This window comes from Hyla sarda, chromosome 5 (assembly GCF_029499605.1).
Source record: "Hyla sarda isolate aHylSar1 chromosome 5, aHylSar1.hap1, whole genome shotgun sequence".
Taxonomy (NCBI): Eukaryota; Metazoa; Chordata; class Amphibia; order Anura; family Hylidae; genus Hyla; species Hyla sarda.
Genome location: NC_079193.1, coordinates 313,332,986 through 313,357,921, shown reverse-complemented (window position 1 = coordinate 313,357,921; position 24,936 = coordinate 313,332,986). Strand labels below are relative to the sequence as shown.

At 41.5% G+C, this 24,936-nt stretch overlaps 1 protein-coding gene across 7 annotated transcripts in view; it reads right to left on the bottom strand.

Moving 5' to 3' along the window:
• LOC130274181 (cingulin-like) overlaps positions 1 to 24,936 on the bottom strand; it is a 419,288-nt gene that overhangs the window by 321,335 nt on the left and 73,017 nt on the right. For all 7 annotated transcript variants that reach the window (XM_056522196.1, XM_056522193.1, XM_056522192.1 and 4 more), the window contains 2 exons: positions 15,243 to 15,485; positions 13,804 to 14,034 (listed from right to left, as the gene is read on the bottom strand). In XM_056522196.1, the coding sequence (XP_056378171.1) occupies positions 13,804 to 14,034; positions 15,243 to 15,485 (474 nt within the window). The remainder of the gene's footprint in view (positions 1 to 13,803; positions 14,035 to 15,242; positions 15,486 to 24,936) is intronic.

Here is a 24,936-nt window from a genome sequence, read left to right as displayed (position 1 = left end):
CAGTATACATTTATTAAATAACAGGTATTTAAAGAAAATAATTTCAGTTACAAGAAATGAAAAGAAATAAATAGGCCTAGCTGCGCTTCTAATTACAACTTTTAATCAGTGATACAATGGGGACCTCGCATAGTTGAATACAGTAAGATATGTATCGACAATTATGAGTACAATGCTTGGAAAGAGGGACTAAGGGATTAGAAAGCAATTATTTAATATGCACTTAAATATGAAAGTTTATTATTTGTTTGCATTTTAATCACTCAATGTTTTATGCATTTTAATGGATTATATTATGTGACACAAAAAAATATCTAGGGGAAGGAAGACAAAAAAATAAAAAGTAACACCATCACAGTATAAACCACACAATGACAGCGTATTCTTTAGTGATAACAATCCCTTTGTACACACGGCTCCTCATAATAACTCATAGAACATTTACAAAGCCATGAAATAAAGCTTTTCAATAGATTTCATGTAGAGGATCACAGAAGCATGAACCAGAGAAACGAGACTCAATGCTGATACAACCTCCTGGCATGATATGGAATCACTGCATATAGGGGATATCCACATAGTTGGTCTAAAGGAATTTCCCAGTAAATGGCAAAGTTGTGGTTCCGGCAAACAGTTGATGAGCAATGGGTGTCGGCACATCACCAATCTGATACTTATGACCAATCCTGTGTAGACATGATATGTTATTTAAAAACTTAAAGGGTACTACACTGGTCAGTGTTAAATGTTCCTAACGCTGTTTGCGTGCTGCGGGGGTCGGCCACGCCCTTCCACACACCCCCCCCCCCCCTGACCAGGGGTGTGGAATTAAAAAAAAATACTACTGGTTCAAGGGACTAAAACGGAGCGCGAAGGACTTGTCCCTCATGAAAATACACTTGTCCTGGTAGACAAAACAATTTTAATCAAAATAGTAAAATAGTATGTAAATTTGAGGGTTTTCTTTTTTTTTTTTTTTGCTATTCACCTCGTGGTCAAACTTACACATTATTTTAATACTTTAGTTCGGCCTGATTATACCAATACCAAATAGTTTGTTTCTTCTTTTTAAGAAAAAAAGAATTCCTGACCCCTATATTTTTCCGTATACCGGGCTGTATAAGGGCTCAATGTTTGGGCCGTAATCTGCTGTATGTATCGGTACCATATTGATATTGATCGGATTTTTTGAACACTTTTTACTTGGAATATGGAATTTTTTGTGATACACTTCATTAGAAGGAATCATTAGATTCCTCATACAGATCAATGCAGTTCTATTGAACTCCATTGATCTGTGTTCATTTGGTTGGGTCTGCTCAAGGCAGGCACAATCAAATGCAGATCTATGGGGGCAGCAATGAATGCAGAAGTAAGCCCTCCGGCTACCTCCATAGTGGATTCCAAGCCCCCCCCCCCCCCCCACAACCGTGATCACGCTGCGGGGGGGGGGGGGGATCCACCCCACTAGACCACCAGTGATGTTCATGATCTTAAAGGTTAATAGCCGGCCGCGTTAAAAGTTGATTGCTGCGTCTAAAGTGAAACTAAACTACCCCGGCTAGCTCAGGGGGCTGTTCGGGACCGCTGCCGTGAAATTGCGGCTTCCCGAAAAGCTGTAGGACACGAGGAGGGTCCCATAACCTGCCTCCTGGTGTGCGATCGCTGAATGACTGCTCAGTGCCTGAGATCCAGGCATGAGCAGTCAAGCGGCAGAATAATCGACCAATGGTTTCCTATGAGAAACCATTGATCAATGTAAAAGATCCTATGGGGCTATAAAAAAAGTGTGCCTTAAAGTATGCAAAAAAAAAAGTGTGAAAAAAAAGTTAATAAAGATCATTTAACCCCTTCCCTAATAAAAGTTTGAATTACCCCCCTTTTCCCATAAAAAAAAAACTGTGTAAATAAAAATAAAATTATGTGGTATCGCCGCATGCGGAAATTTCCGAATTATAAAAATATATCGTTAATTAAACTGCACGGTCAATGGCATACGCCCCAAAAAATTCCAAAATCCAACATTGCGTATTTTTGGTCACTTTTTATATCATGAAAACATTTAGAAAAAGTCAGATCAATACAAAAATGGTACCGCTAAAAACTTCAGATCACGGCGCAAATAATGAATTAGGGGGTCAGAAGACGACAATTTTTTTTTTCACTCAGAAAATTTTTATTAAACAATTTTTTCATACAAGAAAAATAAACAATACAGACCAACATCCCCAAATTCCACAGCTGTAGGAACCCTGTTTTGGGAAAACTGACATACAGTATTTTTGGTGGAGCAGGCAAGTGTAACATCCGGGTATACCCCTATGAAAATCCCTAATTTAGGCCTCAAATGCACATGGCGCTCTCTCACTTCAGAGCCCTGTCATATTTTAAGGCAACAGTTTAGGGCCACACATGGGGTATTTCCGTACTCGAGAGAAATTACCCTACAAATTTTTGGTGTCTTTTTCTCCTTTTACCCCTTATGAAAAGGTAAAGTTGGGGTCTACACCAGCCTGTTAGTGTAATTTTTTTTCTTTCTTACATGCTGGTGTTGTCCCATACTTTTTATTTCATAAGAGGTAAAAGGAAAAAAAGACCCCCAAAATTTGTAACACAATATCAAAGTACAAGTACAGAAATACCCCATATGTGGGCGTAAAATGCTTTACGAGGTGCACAACATTGCTCAGGAGTGAGAGCGCACTATGTACATTTGAGGCCTTAACTGGTTATTTGCACAGGGGTGGCTGCTGGTTACAGCGGTTCTGACATAAACGCAAAAAAAAAAAACACCCCTCACGGAATGAAACAAGGGGTGTAGTGAGCAGTGTCTGACACATTTTTGGAACAGTGGTCCGTAAAAATGAAAAATTTATTTTTTCATTTGCACAGCCCACTGCTACGAAGATCTGTCAAATGCCAGTGGGGTGTAAATGCTCACTGCACTCCTTGTTACGTTCCTTGAGGGGTTTATTTTCCCAAATAGTGTGCCATGTGGGGTGTTTTTCGCTGTTCTGGCACCATGGGGGCTTGCTAAATGATACATGCCCCCAAAAATCCTTTCAGTAAAAATTGCTTTCCAAAAGCCCAAAGTCGCTCCTTCCCTTGCTTTCCCAAAAGCCCAAAGCCCTCTAGTGCATCCGCAGATCACTTTACATCCACATATGAGGTATTTTCTTACTCGAGAGAAATGGGGTTTCAAATTTTGGGGGACATTTTCACCTATTATCCCTTGTGAAAATGAAAAATGTGGGGTAACATCAGCTTTTTAGTGAAAAAAAAAAAAATTTCACGTCCAACTTTATTGAACATTCGTCAAACACCTGTGGGGTGTTAAGGCTCACTGTACCCCTTGTTACATTCCATGAGGGGTGTAGTTTCCCAAACAGTTGCCATGTGGGGTGTTTTTCGCTGTTCTGACACCATGAGGGCTTCCTAAATGAGACATGCCCCGCAAAAACCATTTCAGCAAAATTTGCTTTCCAAAAGCCCAATGTTGCTCCTTCCCTTCTGAGCCCTCTATTGCACCCACAGAGCACTTTACATCCACACATTATATATTTCCTTACTTGAGAGAAATCGGGTTTCAAATCTGGGGGGACATTTTCCACCTATTGCCCCTTGTGAAAATGAAAAATTTGGGAAAACTTAAGCATTTTAGTAAAAAAATTTAAATTTTCATTTTCACGTCCAACTTTATTGAAAATTCGTCAAACACCTGTGGGGTGGTAAGGCTCACTGTACCACTTCCTTACGTTCCTTGAGGGGTGTAGTTTCCCAAATAGTATACCATGTGGGGTGTTTTTTTGCTGTTTTGGCACCATAGGGACTTCTTAAATGTGACATGCCCCGCAAAAACCATTTCAGCAAAATTTGCTCCCACAGAGCACTTTACATCCAAATATGAGGTATTTCCTTATTCAAGAGAAATTGGGTTACAAATTTTGGGGAGCTTTTTCTCCCTTTACCCCTTGTTAAAATAAAAAATATGGATCTACAAGAACATGTTAATGTAAAAAATGAAGATTTAGAATTTTCGCCTCCACTTTGCTGCTATTCCTGTGAAACACCTAAAGGGTTAACAAACTTTCTGAATGTCATTTTGAATATGTTGAGGGGTTCAGTTTTCATAATGTGATCTATTATGGGGTATTTCTAACATAAAGACCCTCAAATTCACTTTGAAACTGAACTAGCCCCTAAAAAAATTCAGATTTTGAAATGTACTTGAAAAATTGGTAAATAGCTGCTGAACTTTGAAGCCCTCTGATGTCTTCAAAAAGTAAAAACATGCCAACTTTATGATGCAAACATATTGTATATGTAAATCAATAGATAATTTATTTGGGATGTCTATTTTCCTTACAAGCAGAGAGCTTCAAAGTTATAAAAATTCTACATTTTCAAACTTTTCATGAAATTTTGGAATTTTTCACCAAGAAATGATGCAAGTATCGAAGGAAATTTACCACTAACATAAAGTAGAATATGTCACGAAAAAAACAATCTCGAAATCAAATTCATAAGTACAAGCTGTGCAAAAAATGCTCTGGTCCTTAGGGTCAAAATGGTCTCAGTCCCCAAGGGGTAAAATGTCTGCGTATGTAACTTTGAATGCTACCAGTGTCCGCAGGAGACTGAAAGCATTGAATATAATGGTGAGAGCGAGGTGGTCTGTGGTCGTTGACTGTTCAATTCAGTGAGTAACGATATAAAGCATGTATGGCTGCAAAATGCTGGAAAATTCCAGAATACCAAAAAGCTCTATAGGAAAATGCAACTTGTGTTTCCCAATCCATACACAATTCCTTTGATCTGAAAAGAGGACATTTATAGAGTAAATATGAAATAACTATGTATGCTACACAGGAATCTTAAATCTCTAGGGATACATGTTGAGGCTCTGTTCATCCTATGTTCATATTTCTGTTTCATTACAGAGACAAAAATAACCGCAATGCCGTATCTACCACTTGACAAATCCCAATGGTGCCCAACAGACCCCATAACTAGGACCTGTCAGGTTTCAGATATGGGGGGAGATTTATCAAAACCTGTGCAAAGGAAAAGTTGCCCAGTTGCCCATAGCAACCAATCAGATTGCTTCTTTCATTTTGCAAAGGCCTTGTTGAAAATGAAAGAAGCGATCTGATTGGTTGCTATGGGCAACTGGGCAACTTTTCCTCTGGACAGGTTTTGATAAATCTCCCCCATGGTGTCCAAAAAAATTAGCACAACATACTATTTTCAATGTAATCTGCAAACCGGGCCTTTAAGGGGAATAAAAAACCTAATAGCTTCATTCCTTGGGCTGTAAATAAGAAAGCTTGCACACAGATTATTTTACTTTCTAATGTAGTCTGTCAACGATGCCCTGGAAACATTAGTTAGCAGCTGATAAAATTAATTACGGTTATAAATGTAATCTGATTAAATTCGTCACTACAAAGGAACTCGGCAAAAATTATGCGGCGCTCATTTACTATCCAAAACCTGTTATTCTCTTCAGATGTCTCAATTACATGACAATATGAAACAAAGCCAACTCTCTTGACTGGTTCTAACGGTGCCCAAGTGATTCTTGGCATGTGTTCCTGGTCCCTCGAGTGTTCTAATTAGCTAAGATCTCCTCAATTGTTTTAGCTATAATTAGCCGGCATATAAAAGTAATGACGTATTGCACAATGCCAGTGAACAGTAATTAACTTTTTTGTTCCTATCGATGTTCCAAGCAGAGCTACCCCACAACACACTTCCTCAGGCACTGATGCTTAATTCAGTGCTCATTACACAGAAGGCGCACTATACCTTGGCACGTGGCCACGCTCAACATTCCATGTGTGGAATCAGCTGCTTGGATGGCGGCCAACATTATTTCAGAAACAAACAACCGTGCCATGTGCAGGAGAGGGGAAGAAATCTTGCTGCTGGGGGATTTGGCACATGTGCAGCCTGTTGGGTCTTTTGGTAGCAAAGTGGTTATGTTACTGAACATAATAAAGGAGGGAAGTTGTTTCGGGCAACCGAAACAAACAACTCATACTATAGAAATACAATTTTTTTTTTTTTTTAGAATTTCTCTTTAACAATATCAGTATATAAGGGAGTCTTCTTACAAGGGGATGTTCACATTTGTCAGATTTGTTCCTGAAATTCCTACAGTTGTCCAGTAGATCTGTTTATGATACATCAGAGCTACCTAACTCCAGTGCAGCTCCATAGAATAGGCTACTATGCTACCACCAAGTGCGATACATGTAGAATGCCGGTACCTGAGTTTTGGCACATTGGGGGGGGGGGGGGGGAGATTTATCAAAACCTGTGTAAAGGAAAAGTTGCCCAGTTGTCCATAGCAATCATTCAGCTCGCTTCTTTTATTATTAACCCCTTAAGGACTCAGTTTTTCCACTTTCATTTTTTCCTCCTTAGCTTTTAAAAATTATAAAAATTCTATATTATGGCTTATGTTTTGCCATAAAATCCACGGTGAAACGGAAAAAAATCGTTGTGCAACAAAATTTAACGCAGTATATTTGTCAGTAAAAATGACACCTTATCTTTATTCTGTAGGTCCATACGATAAAATGATACCCTACTTATATAGGTTTGTTTTTGTCTTATTTCTGGAAAAAATCATAACTACATGCACAAAAATGAATACGCATAAAATTGTCCTCTTTTGACCCCTATAAATTTTGTATTTTTCCACGTATGGGGCGGTATGAGGGCTGTGATCTGAAGTTTTTAGTGGTATTATTATTGTATTGATCTGACTTTTTGATCGCTTTTTATTCATTTTTTCATGATATAAAAAGTGACCAAAAATACACTATTTTGGACTTTGGAATTTTTTCCACATACGCCATTGACCGTGCGGTTTCATTTAATGATATATTTTCATAGTTCAGACATTTCCGCACGCGACGATGCCACATATGTTTATTTTTATATACACAGGTTTTTTTTTTTTTTTTTTTTTTTTTATGGGAAAAGGGGGGTGATTCTTACTTTTATTAACTTTTTTTCACACTTTTTTTTTTTTGCAGTGTTATAGCCCCCTCTAGTGGCTATAACACTGCGCACACTGATCTTCTACACAGATCACTGCCATGCATTAAAATGGCAATGATCAGTGTTATCGGCGGTCGATTGCTCAAGCCTGGATTTCAGGCTTGGAGCAATCAAGCGCCGATCGGACGCGATGGAGGCAGGTAACTGACCCTCCAATCGCGTTCTAGCTGATCGGGACATTGCGATTTCACTGCGATGGTCCCTATCAGCCCGACTCAGCAGGCGGGAGTGTATTTTTGTCACTTTAGATGTGGCAATCAACTTTGAACGCCGCGTCTAAAGGGTTAATAGTGCGTGTCACACCGATCGGTGCCGCACGCTATTAGCCTAGGGTCCCGGCTTTCATTAGCCGCTGGGACCGACCCGCTATGTCCTTAAGAGGTTATCAAGGCCTCTGCAAAATGAAATAAGCAATCTGATTGGTTGCTATGGGCAACTGAGCAACTTTTCCTCTGGACAGGTTTTGATAAATCTCCCCCATGATATTCCTCTATAAGTTCCTATTGGGAGGACATGATTTCAGTATTATCTCTAGCTCTCGGTACCACTGTCCCTCTGACACTCCCACCCCTCTTTTAGATGAGGAAGTGTGGTAACATTACACATTACCAATGCATTTTTCTTATGGAGTCCCATTTTATGGCCTGAAAGGTTATTGCAATTAGGTGGATAAATCTGAGGCCCCTCACTGTTAATAAATGGAAATCCTTAGTTAACGAAATTATCCCTTTTGAGAAGCTGGTGTTTAAGCATGGGGGGTGTGAAAGGAAATTTGACATGGTATGGGGTTCGTTGCATCAATCCTTCCTTACTCATTCCACCCCTAGTAGATTTCGTACTCACTGATTGACTCGCTCTTGCCCAATATTACATGAGGAAATGGAGGTTGGTTGATGTTGATGCCATCACTGTGATTATTCTGAACTTGTGCCTGTTGCCTGCTCTTATTATATCTAGGACGTCAATGCCTTTTTACTGCTACTCTTAATGTTGTGACCTCCCATCAATATTTTGTATCATATACACTTGTTATGAATTCCCTTTTTTGTACTTATTTCTACAATTTAAATGGGCACTCTCATTAAAACTAATTTTTGCTGTTGCACTCCTTATGGTAAATAAAAAAAAAATTCTAATGTACAGTACTTTGTTTTCTATGTTTTATTTGTATTTAAAAAAAAATGCCACTAGGTGTCTCCCTACCTGTCCAGAGCACATTTCCCCCAATCTTTTGCACAGACTTTGGACTCCTGCTGGTCTGGCAGAAGTCCAAAATCAGGAAATGCAGTCTGGAGTGCTGAGGGTGTGTGTGCAGCCTTATCTAACCATAGGGCCTCTCACAATGAACTGTTCTGGGCTGTGTGTAGAAGAGTGAGGGAGGAAGTTCTCCCCTGTATGACTTCAGATGATGTCACGCCTGCTGGGTAATGCCCCTTCCCAGTCTATGAATCTGACTGAGCAGAAAATACAGAGCAATATCAAGGTAGAAAACCAAAAAATAATAAAAAATAAAGGCAGGGGTTTATCATGATGGGGGCAGTGTACTGGAAGGACTATAAAATTTAACAAGATCATGAGAGGTACTGATTTTGAGACCGGGCCTAAAACTCTGGCCTATATAATGACTCTGGTCAGCTCATTTTTGCCCCGTATCTGGTTTTCAGACCGGACTTAAAACCGGATACAGGGCAAAAATGAGCGGACCGGAAACACTATGTAACTCTGGTTGGCTCATTGAAATGAATGAGATATGGCCCGGGTCTGGCTGGGATACGGGAGCGCCCGGTTTTCACCCCAGCCGGATCCAGTTCCCGTAGTTTCAAAACGTAGTGTGAACCCAGTCTAACACTACCACATTTAACCACCAGAGACAGAAAAACATAGGAGGAGATTTATCAAAACCTGTCCAGAGGAAAAGTGGACCAGTTGCCCATAGCAACCAATCAGATTGCTTCTTTCATTTTTGAAAAGGCCTCTGAAAAATGAAAGAAGCGATCTGATTGGTTACTATGGGCAGCTCAATTTTTTCTGTGAACAGGTTTTCATAAATTTCCCCCTTAGTGCTCAAACTTAGCGTCAATACCCTGCACTTTTATGTGCTGACACTGTAGGACCCTGGGAGATGGTTCCCTTAACTGTTTCTCAGTATTTTTTAAAATAAGGGTTCAACCAACATTGACTCATCTCATCTTTTCTACGGGTTATCCCTGCTATCTTAATTTGGTCATTGTTAGACTTAGCTCAGGTCCTTACACTTGCCCATTTTTTCTGCTTCCAACGTAATATAGGGGTAGGCCTTGGACAGGCACCTTTGTAACCAAAATAATCAATGTTTTTACTTTATCTTGCTTAAGGAGATCTCCACAAAAAATAACTTTTCCTCTATCCACAGGATAGGGCTTAAGTAGCTGATCGCGGGGGTCCGACCACTGTGACCGTACCCTCCCCCCCCCAATCACCGGGATGGGTCCTGGTGCTGAGGAGTGTGTGCTGCAGCTGTCATACGCTCCTTTCATTCCTATGGGAGCTCCAAAAAGACCAGCCGCCCCTCTGCAATCAGCTACTCATCCCCTGTCCTACTTCTTTAAATTTTATATGTGATTGGTCTATATTTAGGCTTTTCAAATTTTTTTTTTACATTTTATTACGTTTTTATGTCTTCCCACAGCAGACATTTATCACTTAAAACAACATGAAACAAACTGACAAAATAATATTATATTACTGTATCTAGGATCTAAATCAGAACACAGAAAACAGAAATAACTACAATTGACTTATTTTTGAGGAATCGTAGACCATGATGAAGACAGGTAGGTACAAAAGAATAGAAGAAGGTTGCAGTCTTTTCTTGATTGCTCTTCATTGGGGGACACCTATACTGATAAGTATATGCTCTTGCCACTAGGAGGCGCTGACACTAGGAAAAAAAAATTGGCTCCTCCCTGGCAGGATATACCCGCCCACTGGAAGTGGGGTAATCAGTAGGAGGCAAGACACAGGTCTGGGAGATTTTTTTATTATTTTCTAGTAAGGGCTGTTTAGTTAGGTTTTTCTTCTCTTTTGTTTCCCTTTTTCAGGTGGGGGTTCAGGAGTATGGCGCTCACTGTTCCCCCATATGCGATGAAAGGGCCCAGACATCGAGTTATGTACTGTTAACCCCTTCTCGCCAACGGCCAGCGCCTGGAGGTTGTATCCTGGGTCCGGGTCCCCTACTAAGCTGGTTGAAGACGCCTGAGGGGAGTATAAAGGATGGTGTCCGCAGGTGAGTATGTACAAGTATGCCCCCCATTAGAGCTCTTCCTATCCGGTCCACTCTAGTCCCTGGCCCCAGACCTGCGCAGCGGCTTAGCAGGGCCTTCTCAGTGTGCTGCTCCGAGCTATCATCGCTCCTGGGGCTGCCCGCATGTGTTGGTCCTTACTGTCCCCATTCTCTCTTGGGGACCCATATATATATATATATGTATATATATATATATATATATACATATATATAAATATATACCTGTTGTCAGACTGTGCCTACATGTTTCCTGCCCCACATGCTTTCTTCATCTCTCGTCTGCGACAGCAGTCCTGTTGTGAAGCACCCTTAGGAGATGGGGTGTAGGCGTTTTCCGCAAGTTCCATGGACTTTCACACATACAGCAGCAGCACTCTCTGTTCCCCTTTCTAAGAGTTCCACGTTGGTCTACTAGGGGCATGGTTGTGACACACCGTTGGGTGCTGAGCCTGTCTTCCATACTGCTGGACTTTTGGATGTCTGCTGTTTCTTTCAGATCTGCTGTCTTGGTACCCCATTACTGGCGTGAGGAATCCATGTCTGTGTCCCTAAGTATACTACAGTCCCTCTGCACGTGTGGAGCCCACCTTCCTTTCTGTCGGTGGGGTGTTCCCTGGGCCTTCCTGTAGTCTTGTTTCCACAGGTCTGCGGTGGTTGAGCCCCTCTGTTCTGGCATGGGGCCTAGCGCGGTGTCAGTCAGTTCAGCGCATTCCTGTGCAGGGTGTCTCGGGCGCCTGGTCTGTCGCCTTACACATGGCCAGACTGGATCCATTGGTGCCTATCTGTTGCTCCTACAGTACCTGGCACACTTTGTCAATCCAATGGGGATATGGGGGTTTGACATGGTTGGTACCTGAGTTCCACCCCTTGTTTTCCCCTCCACTAGGGGGACTTTTTCCCTGGGCACTTTCTACTGCCGAGTTGGAGCTCTCTCTCTTCCCGCTATATAGGTGGGGTTTCTAGCTGGGCCCTTGTTTTTCCCTGGGAGCAATCAAAAGAGCCTTTCGCTGACTATGCCTGTGTGCCTCCTGACCACTATTGCAGCCTGACTCTCTTTCTGTTTCTTGGTTATCTACTGCTGCTCATGCTCCTTTCTTGGAGGGGTATGGCTCGGCGATGGCCGGTCTAGCCACTGTCTGTCATTTGGGTCCTGCCATTGCTCTCCTCCCCCCTCGACACAATCTCCCTAGTAAGGTGTGTTCCTTCTTTCCTTGATGGTGTCAGTTGCGCTACACTGATACCACAGTCTTCTGGAGTAAACTTCCTGTCCAGAGCTTGGGAGTCTGAGCCGGGTTCCCTTTTGTTTCCCTCTCCGTTCCCGTCCTGATGGTTGTTGTTTTGGAGCTCTCTGGTCCACTTGGACCGCTGGGTCCAAGACCGGTTGGTCTCCTTGTCTTGGACAATATTCTAGGATGCTGTGGCGTGCCTTCTTTTCTAAGTCGGCCCTCCTGGTTCCTTGGGCCTTAGTGATGGTTGAGGTCTCGGGCATGTGTAGTGGTCCTACTCAGACTTATCCGCGATCCATTCATGGGGCGGTCTTTCTGTACCGCACTTCTTCTGGTTTTGGCAAGGATGTTTGTCACCTGGAGCATTTCGCGGTTGTTGGGTTTACTTACCCATCGGGTGTAAGTCTTCCTTAATCTTCAGTTCCCATTTTGGCTGCCCTGGTGTTCAGGGATGCTCCTTTTCTGGGTCTTCCGCTCCTTTCTTGACCATTAATTCTTCCGTGTCCGTCTTCCGTCTTGTCACAAAGCAGGCTTCTCCTACTGCTTTGTGACAAAACTGATTACCTCACTTCCAGTGGGCGGATTTATCGTGCCAGGGAGGAGCCAACTTTTTTTCCTAATGTCAGCGCCTCCTAGTGGCAAGAGCATATACCCATCAGTATAGGTGTCCCCAAATGAAGGCTACGAGAAAGAGATTTTATGGTGAGTAAAAAAAAAATCTCCTATTTACCTTGTCATTAGTAGATTATTTTCTTACAAAGTAAAATTGACAATGCACATTTTCGTGGTCCTTTTTTTTTTTCTTCTCTAAAAAGTCATCTTTGATCTTGGCCAGTAATTATTTTTCTACCAGGCATCCTGAGAGAGAGGTTTTTAGTTCTAAATGTGGCTGAACAAGATCAGTATTACAGAGAGCGCTATCATAGTAGAAGTTAAAAACACTATTTTAATCTGTTACGGATAAAAAGAATTAATTCCAGATTTTGTTTTCTTCAAACATTGCTGCCTTTCATCATTCATTTACAGTTGTCCTAAAGCACTTTCTTAAATAAAAAGTTCAGATTCTTTTTTTTATGTTTTTTTTTTTTTTTTGGTATAAAATCCATGTTCAGTATAAATATGTTCGTGACACCAATACTTCTTTTTCTTTTCTGATGAAATTAAATCTAAGAGTGAAGTCATTTGAACAGAACTTTGAACATTTCTTATTTAACTAAGAGAGTGCTATAACCCACCAGGACAAGAAAGAGGAGTTCTACTTTACACAGCTACATAACATCTCTTTTATAGTAAAGCTCCACCTTTGAAATCATCTTTAAGAACATATTAAGAATCAGTTTTGAAAGCAATTCACTTACATAATGTTGTTATAATGGGCTGCCGACTGCTCATCCTCAACACCAGGCTTCTTCTACAATGCTTGTAAACTGCACCTATTCTATTAAAACAGTGTTTGCCAACCAATGTGCCGCCAGCTGTCGCAAAACTACAACTCCCAACTCCCTATACCATCTAGAACATAATCCTTTCCGGCTGCAGCTGAAGCACAAGCTGGGAAAAAGTCCAGGAAGTTAGGGCGGGACTAGCACTGCTCTGTGCTCACTCCTGTCCTGTCCTGTCTATCAGACTGCAGCATGAAAACAGAGAGAAAGGGGGATACAGAGCAGCCTGCAGTGGTTGGATGAAGAGACCCAGCACAGCAGACGGAGGAAGAAAGTGAATGCATGGTGAGTAAGGGCAGGTTCAAAACTTGCGTGGGACAAGCCCCTTTCTTGGAAGTGGATATCAGAATAAGTGAGTAGCAGAATGAAGGTATTTGTGAGCCAAATACAAAAATTAGACACAAAAAGACATGCAAATCATCTGCAAGACCGTGTGAGTAACATATATAAGCATTATTATTTTCTGTGATATGAGTTTATTCAGCTCTGGCCAACGCTTAGTTAACAGGAAACAGGATCTTGCATCTCACATACAGGCTCCAGCCATTAAATATGTACGCCCGCCCGCCCCCCCCCCCTTTTTTTATTGGGAATATGGCACACACAGTACAATGCCATCCCGCCCATCTAAGTAGCAAGACTGTCAGAGTGGATAATGTGCCCTATATCTCCAGAACAGGGGGGCTATCTATATATGCTGGTATCTCCCACAGGCCCTCTTTAAGGAAAGATAAGTGCGGACACAGCTATATGTACAATTTCCAATTAATGATTTTATTACCTCACTAGTAGATTCTGTCACATGCTGTTGTAGGGTCCCAACATGCTTCTCTAGAGATTTCATGGTGTCCATAGTGGATCGGCACTTCTTCTTATACTGTTCTAGAGCAGCCTCGGATGCTTTGGCCTGGTTGTGGGTTTCTAATACATTTTTCTCAAGTATTCGGACTTGTTGCTGTAGCTGTTCTATGTCCATATTTTGATTTTGTATAGTTTCTTCTTGAGTCTCAATCTAAAAGCAGAAGAGCAGACAGCAAGTTCAGACACCAGTTAAAGGGGAACTCCACTGGCCAGCAAGGAACTAAATGTTATAAACGCTGTTTTCACACTGCGGGGGTCGGCCACGCCCCCTCAATGCAATTCCATGGGAGGGGGCATGATGGTTCAGAGACCTTCGAAGAAACAAACTGATAGGTTGCTATCGGCAACTGCACAACTTGTTGCACGGATTATTTTTATAGCTTTGGGAAAGCCCCCTGTGAAGGTGTAGCTTGTGCCTGCACCAAGTCTACATCATTTCACAATACAGACCTGGTGTGACCAACATTCCTGTAGTGTAGGAAACACTTACAAGCACTTTATAAATCACTTGTGTTTTTTGAGTTTAGACTGGACTGGAGATAAACTTTAAGAGGAAGAAAAGTTGCTGAGTTGCCCATAGCAACCAATCAGATCGCTTCTTTCATTTTTAACAAGGCCTCTGCAAAATGAAAGAAGCGCTCTGATTGGTTGCTATGGGCAACTCAGCAACTTTTCCTCTGGACAGATTTTGATAAATCTCCCCCTAAGTTTATCTAAGCAAAGAAAGTGTCAGAACCTATAGGGTTAAAAGGTTCCGACAGGTTCTTTGTTTGCTTTTGTTGCCAGGTTACACCTATCTGTCAAGCTGGTCAGCTGACCGCTTGATGAAATCACCTGTGAGTTGCCTATTTAACCTGGCAGCTGACTCTCAGTCAGCGCCTGTGAAAGAGTTTTTTTTTTTTGCTCCAGTAGCTAGTGTGTATTCCCTGTTTCTCCTGTATAATCGGCATCTTTTACTTTTGGCTTTCATCTCGACTTCTCTCTGGTATTAGCGACTTGGTACTTTGACTTCCACATGAGTATTGTGTGGACTATTGTGTGAGTGTGTAGTCTTATTTGGTTAGTCTGTCTTTTATCCCACTGTCCCCGGACCTAGTCAGGCTCATTATAGTTTATTATTTTGACTATTACGCCCCTCACATATACAGGAAGGGACTGTCTTCATGGTTACGGACCTGTCGTTTAGGGCAGGTACCTAAGTAGGCAGGGAGAGGGGAGCAGGTGAGATTAGTGTGCACTTCTTCTCTGCCAATATGTGACATAAAGTGAGCATTAAATACATATACATTGCGTGCTTGCCTTTCAGCTCAAAACTTTCTATTGCCATCTGAATATGAAATTGTTTGCTTGGCTCATTACCTTCTTTTTTGCATCTTGGTACACAAGTTCGGCACGGTCTAAGTTTTCTTCAAGAGAGAATATTTTTTCCTTGCACTCTTGCATTTTCAGAAGATCTGCTTGATGTTGTGAAGACTCAGAGCTCAGATCTTTTTGCAGGAGGGAAGCCTTTTGGTTCCACCTTTCTAGGTCAGCAGTGTGAGAACGCTTGGCTTGATCTAGATCGCTCTGAAGTTTCTCTATCATCATCGTGTAGTTCTGGATCTGAAACAGATAATGCAGTACACTTTTACAAGTTTGCTATCATTTCAGTCACTTTAAAGCATTACTGTCACTTAGAAAAACTTTTGACAAGTGATGGAGACATGTCAAAAGTTTTCATTGGTGATGTGATGACATGTCAATGATATGGTAAATTTTTTTTCTAAATGGCAGTAATTCTTTAACATTATCCTACTGAAGAGGTAAGCTGCAAGATTTAGCAATTTAAAGCCTTTATGTAAATCATAAAATGTTGCAGTATCTTGTAATACCTTATTTATTGGACTAACAATTTTGTAGAGACAAGCTTTCGGGATTCCTCCCTTTATCAAGTCCAAAGTAAATCTAAGCTCACAAGTAGAAGACACAGGTTACATCTCACAAATATGCAGGGGTTAAGACCATAGATGTGGAGAATTCACACTAAGATGGGACATAAATTGTCCTGTTATGGGAACACAGACTAAATAGATAAGGATGGGAGGGAGGGGGGAGCAGGGGAGAGACTGATAATTAAGCAGGACAAAGTGAGATGTAAAAGAGAATCCAGTACAGGTTATAAGAGAATCCAGTACAGCACAGGTTATAAGAAATTTTGATCATGAGATAAGAAGCTCAAATCCACATTGAGTCCTCTGTTTCGAGTCAAAAAACAGTATCATTTTGGCTTCAAATGTCTTTCTCTCTTGTGTGTTTTTGAAGTTCCCTCTCAGTATCTTGATTGTAAGGTCATGTATGGAGTGGCCTGTTTGGGTAAAATGATGTCCAACTGGGGTGCAGTAGTCCTTTTCTTTATGGCAGTTGATAACAGGACAATTTATGGCCTATCTTAGTGTGAATTCTCTACATCTATTGTCTTAACCCCTGCATATTTGTGAGATGTAACCTATGTCTTCTACTTGTGAGCTTAGATTTGCTTTGGACTTGATAAAGGGAGGAATCCCGAAAGCTTCTCTACAAAATTCTGTTAGTCCAATAAAAAAGGTATTACAAGATACTGCAACATTTTATGATTTGCATCACTGGACTAATACGGCAACTCAAATTTAAGCCTTTATGTAATTTATATAAACTTGCGACATGTCGCCAAGACATGTCAAAAGTTTACATTGCAAGGGCGTCTGTCCTGATTGCAAGTTATAACCTAATGAAGTGTGTGGCAGCGCGCTTCACTCCCCAGATGTCAAATCCGATAAATTTACCATAGATCATAATTGAGTGAATGAGTCAGATAGGGAAGTTGGCTGGGGAGTGAAGCACGCTTTACCGGGTTATAACTTGCAATCACAGCGGTTCTCCCAAGGGAGGTCACCTTACCGTGGTGGCATGGCACACACTATTTGGCTAAATGGTGTGTCAAGAACCTATATGTTTTCTCTATAGCAGTATTGCAATTATAAACGTTTCATTTTATGCATGCATTACAGCGCTGGTAGTGTGCTGTTGTAATTTTATTTTTTGCTTTTGTATTTCAGACACAGCAGTGTGCACTTGTAATTTTATAACATTCATGTGGAGGAGTGGCTGCCTCCATCTTACAACCCCAGAAATTGTAGGCTTAGCGCTAACCCAAAAGAAGATATATATATATATATATATATATATATATATATATATATATATATATATAGTGTAGGGTCAGCCCCAAATAAGGTTGCCTCACCTTGGTGGAATAGTACACACTATGAGGCCCAATGTTATGCTAAGAACATTAATTTTTTTTCTCTATAGCAGTATTGCAATTTTAAGTGTGTAATATTACACAAATAAATTAAGGCTAGTAGTGCAGCTGTAATTTTCTTGTTTGCATGTCTGGACAATATATTAAAAGTTGATATAAATTACCCGAACGCTTTAAGATCTATTATTTTGCCTTATCCCTTACTGAGGCTATGTTCAGATGCAGTGGTTTTGCAGCAAATTCCACATCACATCTTTACATCACATCACATCTTATCCCCTATGCAAAGGATAGGGGATAAGATGTCTGATCGCAGGGATCCCACCGCTGGGGACCCCCACAATCTCTCATGCAGGACCAATCACGAGCCTCACGGAGCAAAGATCTCACGAACATGGCACCGGAGTATCATGATGTCACTGCCCCGCCCCCTCATGACATCACGCCCCACCCCCTCAATGCAAGTCTATGGGAGGGGGCGTAGAGGCCGTCAAGCCCCCTCCCATAGGCTTGCATTGAGGGGCAGGGCATGACATCACAAGGGGGTGGAGCCGTAACATCACGATTCTCCGGCCCCCTGTTCGTGAGTCATCAGAAACAGAGCGATCTTCGCTCCGTGAGGCTGATGATAGGGGGTGCTGCATGAGAGATTGCGGGGGTCCCCAGCAGTGGGACCCCCGCGATCAGACATCTTATCCCCTATCCTTTGGATAAGGGATAAGATGTCTAGGGCCGGAGTACCCCTTTAAGGTAACAAACCATTTAACATTATGTTAAAAGTGGATGAGGTATTCAAAATCCCACCCTTACATAAAGGAAACATAAAGTACAGAAAACAGATCATGGTATGAACTTCTTAAATTTCAGCATGCTCATTCTTGTGGGGGTAAAGCCACCAATTTTCACTGCAGATTTTACCTTTTGCAATTCATAACTAAAACCCACCACCTTTATTAGGTAGTTTTCACTAAACATCAGTTTTCACTCCAACTACAGACTTTTAGAAACTGATTGAGGTTTAATGCCAAGCAAGAGATCTCTCCAGAAGGAAAGAGTCTGCAGACAGCACTGTTTCAGGGGTGGTGTCCCTCGTCAGTACAGAGCAGGGTGTTCTGGCTTAGCTTGTGAGAGGACTGTCGACTAGGTGGTAAGGGGTTAAGATTTCTCCTTAAGGAGATCACCATTACTGGTGTGTGGAGCTTTGAAGGCCGTTTGCACTTCCCAGGGCATTCTGGGAAAAAAGAATAGGCAAAGCAGCTTGATAACACCACTTTTCCATCTGGATATGGATACACTTTACTTCTGAAGAGATCTCTGGCTTGGCATTAAATCCCAATCAGTTTGTAAAACTTTGTAGTTGGAGTAAAAACTGAAAAAACTACATGAAAAGGTAGTGTGATTGAGCTGCTTTGCAGATTTCCTCTTCCCAGAATGCCCAGTGGAGTCCTAATGGTCTTTGAAGCTCCACACTCCAGTAATGGTGATCTCCTCAAGGAGAAATCTTACCTCCTTGACAGGCCATAAACCACTGCAAATCCACAGCTCAATTCAGTGCAGTTAAACATGTATGAACAATATCTGCAACAGTCTTTTCCCATTATTTTAAATAAATGTAGGTATTACCAACCAGATCACCAACATGAATACAGAAAATATTGGAACACTGTTTGGATTGGTCTCAAATCATTATATCAATGGTTGATTTTAGATGTCATTCAATGACCATGACCGATGGGATCTTAGGGGTTTGTAAATGCAATAGGACAAAAGAATATGCTACCTAATCCTAACAAACAGGATAAAAATATTCTTAACAGTGGTAACATTAAGGCAAACAATGACAACCAGTGTAGCCAGATATTAGCATTGAGCTAGACAAATAGTGTTTAATATGCAGTAGGGAAAGACTGGAAATGCATGCCATTAAATATAAAGGAAGGATGAAGATCATGGGGAGAAGTTATGTTGCATATATTACCACAGAAACGCACACCAGAGATCAGACTATAAAGGCGAAGGCGGAAGGAACAGAAAGCAAAGGACTTTTCTGTTCATCAGATTTTAGAAAGGCACATAAAGCCTTATTGTTTAGTCACTAATTTTTATTCTAAAAGTAGCTGATTAAATACCACATCCTGCTTATTCTAAGCACTTCAGTGCATTTTTTATTTTCATCGCTTCCAATTTGACTTGTAAAATCACCTTAATTTGTTATGCAGTCTCGATATCGCAAGCCAAAAGCCAAACATTTGTCAAGTTTAGTTCCCCGAGTATTTCAGAGAATATGCTGGGGTAATGGTGTTGTACCTAGAATCCACAAGTAATAAAGGGGTACTCCAGTGGAAAACTAATTTTTTTTAATCAACTGGTTCCAAAAAGTTAAGCAGATTTGTAAATTATTTATATTTAAAAATCTTAATCCTTCTAGTCCTTATCATCTGCTGCTGTATGCTCCATAGGAAGTTGTGTAGTTCTTTCCAGTGTGACCACAGTGCTCTCTGCTGCCAACTCTGTCCGTGTCAGCAACTGTCCAGAGCAGGAGAGGTTTTCTATGGGTATTTGTTCCTACTCTGGACAGTTCCTGGCACAGACAAAGGTGGTAGCCGAGAGCACTGTGGTCAAACTTGAAAAAAACACAACTTTCTGTTGAGCATGCAGTAGCTGATAAGTACTGGAATGTTTAAAATGTTTGAATGGAAGTAATTTACTAATCAGTTTAACTTTCTGGCACCAGTTGATTTTAAAAAAAATATATTTTTCACCAAAGTACCCCTTTAAGCCAGTGTTTCCCAAATAGGATGCCTGCCACAGCTGGACGCACCCAGGTTGGGAAACCCCATACCAAGCAGTCAAACAAAACTGCTTGGCACCCAATTGTAATTCTGATCACTTGTGAGTTTGTTTTGTTGCAGTTTGTGCAGCTGCTTCGAAGCCAAAACCATGTGTGGATTGAAATTATTTAGATAATATAAAGAACTGCTGCTACCCCTTGTCTTTTTTATTTTTTTATCCATTTCACACCAGGAGTGTATTTAAAAAAGGAGAAGAAGTAGCATCTGTTCTTTATATTATCCAATTCATTATGAAAAGTCATGTGATTCTTTCATCATGTGACTCAAGGATTTCTAGCAAATTTTGGAAAAAACTGCTACTGAGTCCAAAACCTCAGAAGAATTACAAAGATGAGTGAAAAAATGCCAAAGGAAAAAACGTAAAGTGGGTTTGGCGTTTCATACATTGACTTTCGGCTAACATATGGTCACGGCTCCTTTACAACAAAAAAACAGTGTGTGGCATTTGTGGCTTTTTTGGGAGGCTTTTTGCAAGTGGAAACTTAGTCTAATGGGGAGATTAACAAAAACATCATGTGCAGAGGAAGAGCTGACCAGTTGCCCATAGCAATTAGATTGAGGCAATTTTAAAAATGTAAGAAGCAATCTGATTCCTCTGAAAGGGTTTTGATAAATTTCCTCATTACGGCCTATTCACAAGGAAGAATTTCTGAGAGGAATACAGTGTAAAAATTCAGTCTGGAAATTTTGCTGCAGCAGGCTCATATTGTTTCCAATAGGATCCTGCTGCACCGTGCACATGGCAGAATTTACACAGCAAAAAAATCTGCTGCAGAAAATAAAATTTCGGACTCTGCGGTAAGAATGAACATGTTCATTCTTTTAATGAAATCCTCTCGGAAAAGCATTGTGCCTGGTGCCAACTGAATCAGTCTGAGCACCTAGCTCCTGACGGAAAAAAAACTTCTGTCCGAAGCTTCAGAGTGTGGCCAGAGCCGACTGAATCAACAGACTGTGAAGACATTGCTGTCCCCATAGACGGAAATGTCTGCATATTGTATTGCCCCTAAGAAATGAGAAAGTCCATTCTGGTGGTGGAATTTCAGCGGTAGACTATCCACCTCTAACATTCCGAAGTGTGCATTGTATAACGGAATCACATTGCCAGCAATAGGACCCTGCTGCACTGGAATTTTCGAGGAGAATTTCAAAACAGAATTCCGCTCATAGGGGGAGATTTATCATTGCTTTTAGAGCATTTTTTTTTTGTCTATGTTTAGGCACAGTTCAGGCGCAAGCAGCATATTTTGAGACTTTTATGCATCTTTTGATATAGACAGTTTCACTCTTTTTGCCTACCCGTAGAACTTTTTCATTTTGACCATGCCGTGGTCACATATTTAACATCTAAAACTTTTGTCCAAAGTCGCTATTTTTTGCGCAAAGGTACTTTTTTAGGCGCAAATCTACACAACCTACCAATAGGCATGAGAATCACTTCTACCTTCCGCAATTCAACCTTTAACCTCTTGTGGACAACAGCGTCCCACTTCCCTTCTATGACACGTGCTCAGGAACTGAGAGCGGGTCATAGCGGGTCCCTGCAGCTATGTGCCCCCAGGACCCATCTCTTATGTCAGACATCACCGATCACGGTGATTCCCGGCTTTAACCCCTTAGACACCGCAATAAAATTTGATTGTAGCGTCTAAAATGCAAGTAAAAATGTCCAGGCAGCTCAGTGAAAGTACAGTGGGAATCAAAAGTTTGGGCTCCCCAGGAAAAAATTTGTATTAATGTGCGTAAAGAAGCAGAGGAAAGATGGAAAATTCTCCAAAATACATCAAATTACAGATTAGACATTCTTATAATATGTCAACAAAAGTTAGATTTTATTTCCATCATTTACACTTTCAAAATAACAGGAAACAAAAAAATGGCGTCTGCAAAAGTTTGGGCACCCTCCAGAATTTATAGCATGTACTGCCCCCTTTGCACAGCTGAGACCTGCCAGTGTCATGGATTGTTCTCAATCATCATCTGGGAAGACCAGGTGATGTCAATCTCAAAGGTTTTAAATGCCCAGACTCATCTGACCTTGCCCAAACAATCAGCACCATGGGTTCTTCTAAGCAGTTGTCTAGAAATCTGAAACTGAAAATAGTTGACGCTCACAAAGCTGGAGAAGGCTATAAGAAGATAGCAAAATGTTTTCAGATGTCAATATCCTCTGTTCAGAATGTAATTAAGAAATGGCAGTCATCAGGAACGGTGGAAGTTAAAGCAAGATCTGGAAGACCAAGAAAAATATCAGACAGAACAGCTCGCAGGATTGTGAGAGAAACAATTCAAAACCCATGTTTGACTGCACAATCCCTCCAGAAAGATCTGGCAGACACTGGAGTTGTGGTACACTATTCCACTATAAAGAGATACTTGTACAAATATGGTCTTCATGGAAGAGTCATCAGAAGAAAACCTTTTCTACGTCCTCACCACAAAAATGAGCAAAGGTACGTTTGGAGAAGAAGGGGAACAGAATTTAATTAAATGAACCTCTGTCCAACTGTTAAGCATGGGGGTGGATCAATCATGCTTTGGGGTTGTATTGCAGCCAGTGGCACAGGGAACATCTCACGAGTAGAAGGAAAAATTGATTCAACAAAATTTCAGCAAATTTTGGATGCTAACTTGATGCCATCTGTGAAAAAGCTGAAGTTAAAGAGAGGATGGCTTCTACAAATGGATAATGATCCTAAACACACCTTCAAATTGTTACGCCGAGCGCTCCGGGTCCCTGCTCCTCCCCGGAGCGCTCACGGCGTCTCTCTCCCTGCAGCGCCCCGGTCAGACCCGCTGACCGGGAGCGCTGCACTGACATTGCCGGCGGGGATGCGATTCGCATAGCGGGACGCGCCCGCTCGCTAATCGCATCCCAAGTCACTTACCCGTCCCGGTCCCCGGCTGTCATGTGCTGGTGCGCGCGGCTCCGCTCTCTGGGGCGCGCGCGTGCCAGCTCTCTGAGACTTAAAGGGCCAGTGCACCAATGATTGGTGCCTGGCCCAATTAGCTTAATTAGCTTCCACCTGCTCCCTGGCTATATCACCTCACTTCCCCTGCACTCCCTGGCCGTATCTTGTTGCCTTGTGCCAGTGAAAGCGTTTAGTGTTGTCCAAAGCCTGTGTTACCAGATCTCCTGCTTTCCATATTGACTACGAACCTTGCCGCCTGCCCCGACCTTCTGCTACGTCTGACCTTGCCTCTGCCTAGTCCTTCTGTCCCACGCCTTCTCAGCAGTCAGCGAGGTTGAGCCCTTGCTAGTGGATACGACCTGGTTGAGACTGCCGCAGCAAGACCATCCCGCTTTGCGGCGGGCTCTGGTGAACACCAGTAGTCTCTTAGAACCGGTCCACCAGCACGGTCCACGCCAATCCCTCGCTGACACAGTGGATCCACAACCTGTAAGCCGAATCGTGACACAAATCCACAGGGGATTACATCAAGAGTCATAAACTGAAGGTTTTGCCATGGCCTTCACAATCTCCTGACCTCAACACAATTGGAAATCTATGGATAGACCTTAAAAGAGCAGTGCATGACAGACAGCCCAGAAATCTCAAAGAACTGGAAGACTTTTGTCAGGAAGAATGGGCAAAGATACCTCAAACAAGAATTGAAAGACTCTTGGCTGGCTACAAAAGCGTTTACAAGCTGTGATACTTGCCAAAGGGGGCAGTACAAGATATTACCTCTGCAGGGTGCCCAAACTTTTGCAGACGCCATTTTTTAGATTTCTGTTATTTTGAAAGTGTAAAAGATGGAAATAAAATCTAACTTTTGTTGACATATTATACGAATATCTAATCTGTAATTTGATGCCTTTTGGAGATTTTTCCATCTTTCCTTGGCTTCTTTATGCACGTTAATACAAATTATTACCTGGGGTGCCCAAACTTTTGATCCCCACTGTAAGTAAAAACACCTAACCTGCCAAATTCAGGACCCGGGAAAGTGTCTACTTCCCTCCCTCCCAAGCGTCTAGAAAAAGTGTATGTGGTAGAGCTTTTACCACCACAGCAGAGCTGTGCAAAATTCATCATCCTGCTGCATCTTCTTGATAAATAAGATGCAGGCTAGTCAAACCCACCACCCAAATAAACGTGGGAAAATAGTTCTACCATAGACATTCTTTGATAAATCTGGGCCATAAGCTTCGTAGTGTGAACCCGAGCTTAGTCTTCAACTAATGATTTTCCAGCTGCGCCTCCCAACATACCCTGTCAGATGCAATTCGGTGGAGTTGGATAGATGCAACATTTATTTTTTTCCATCACAAGTAAAAGCAAAAAATGTAAAAAGCTGTAGTAAATGTAAATAAACTCTTTATATTTCCATCCAAAAGTAAACAATTAGTCTTAATGTTAGATCCACAGTAAGCATTTAATAACTGCAGCTCACAGTATCACTGTACTTTAATACTGTCGAGCATATTCACAGGGGAAGAATGAAATCATACTGATACATAATAACAATAGGGGTTGGGAACCTTCATTACAACAAAAAGCATTAAATGCCTTTGTTTAAACACTTTAGATTGAGGAGCACATGGAGAACCTTTGTTGTAGAGATTATCTCATCACACTGTAAAACGTGCTTGAATGTATACATGGCATTTGATCCCATGTCCAGAACATATCAGAGATCTGGGGAGAGTAAAATCTGAAGCTGAATTCCTTAAAGCGGTCTGCCAACCTGTCAACTTCACTCACACAATGTTATTATTTAACTTGATGAATGGGAAGTCTGTATAATGGAAAATGGTACAGCTGATGGAACAATTAGATTTTTTTCCCTGTTAAAGGGCATAAACTGTGTAAATGAGAAGGTTCTGTTTTAAGCAACTCAGTGTTCAAAGATCTGCCATTACTGATCAGTTAAGTGTCGCCATCTTTATTTATGGAGACGAACAGAAACACTTTCT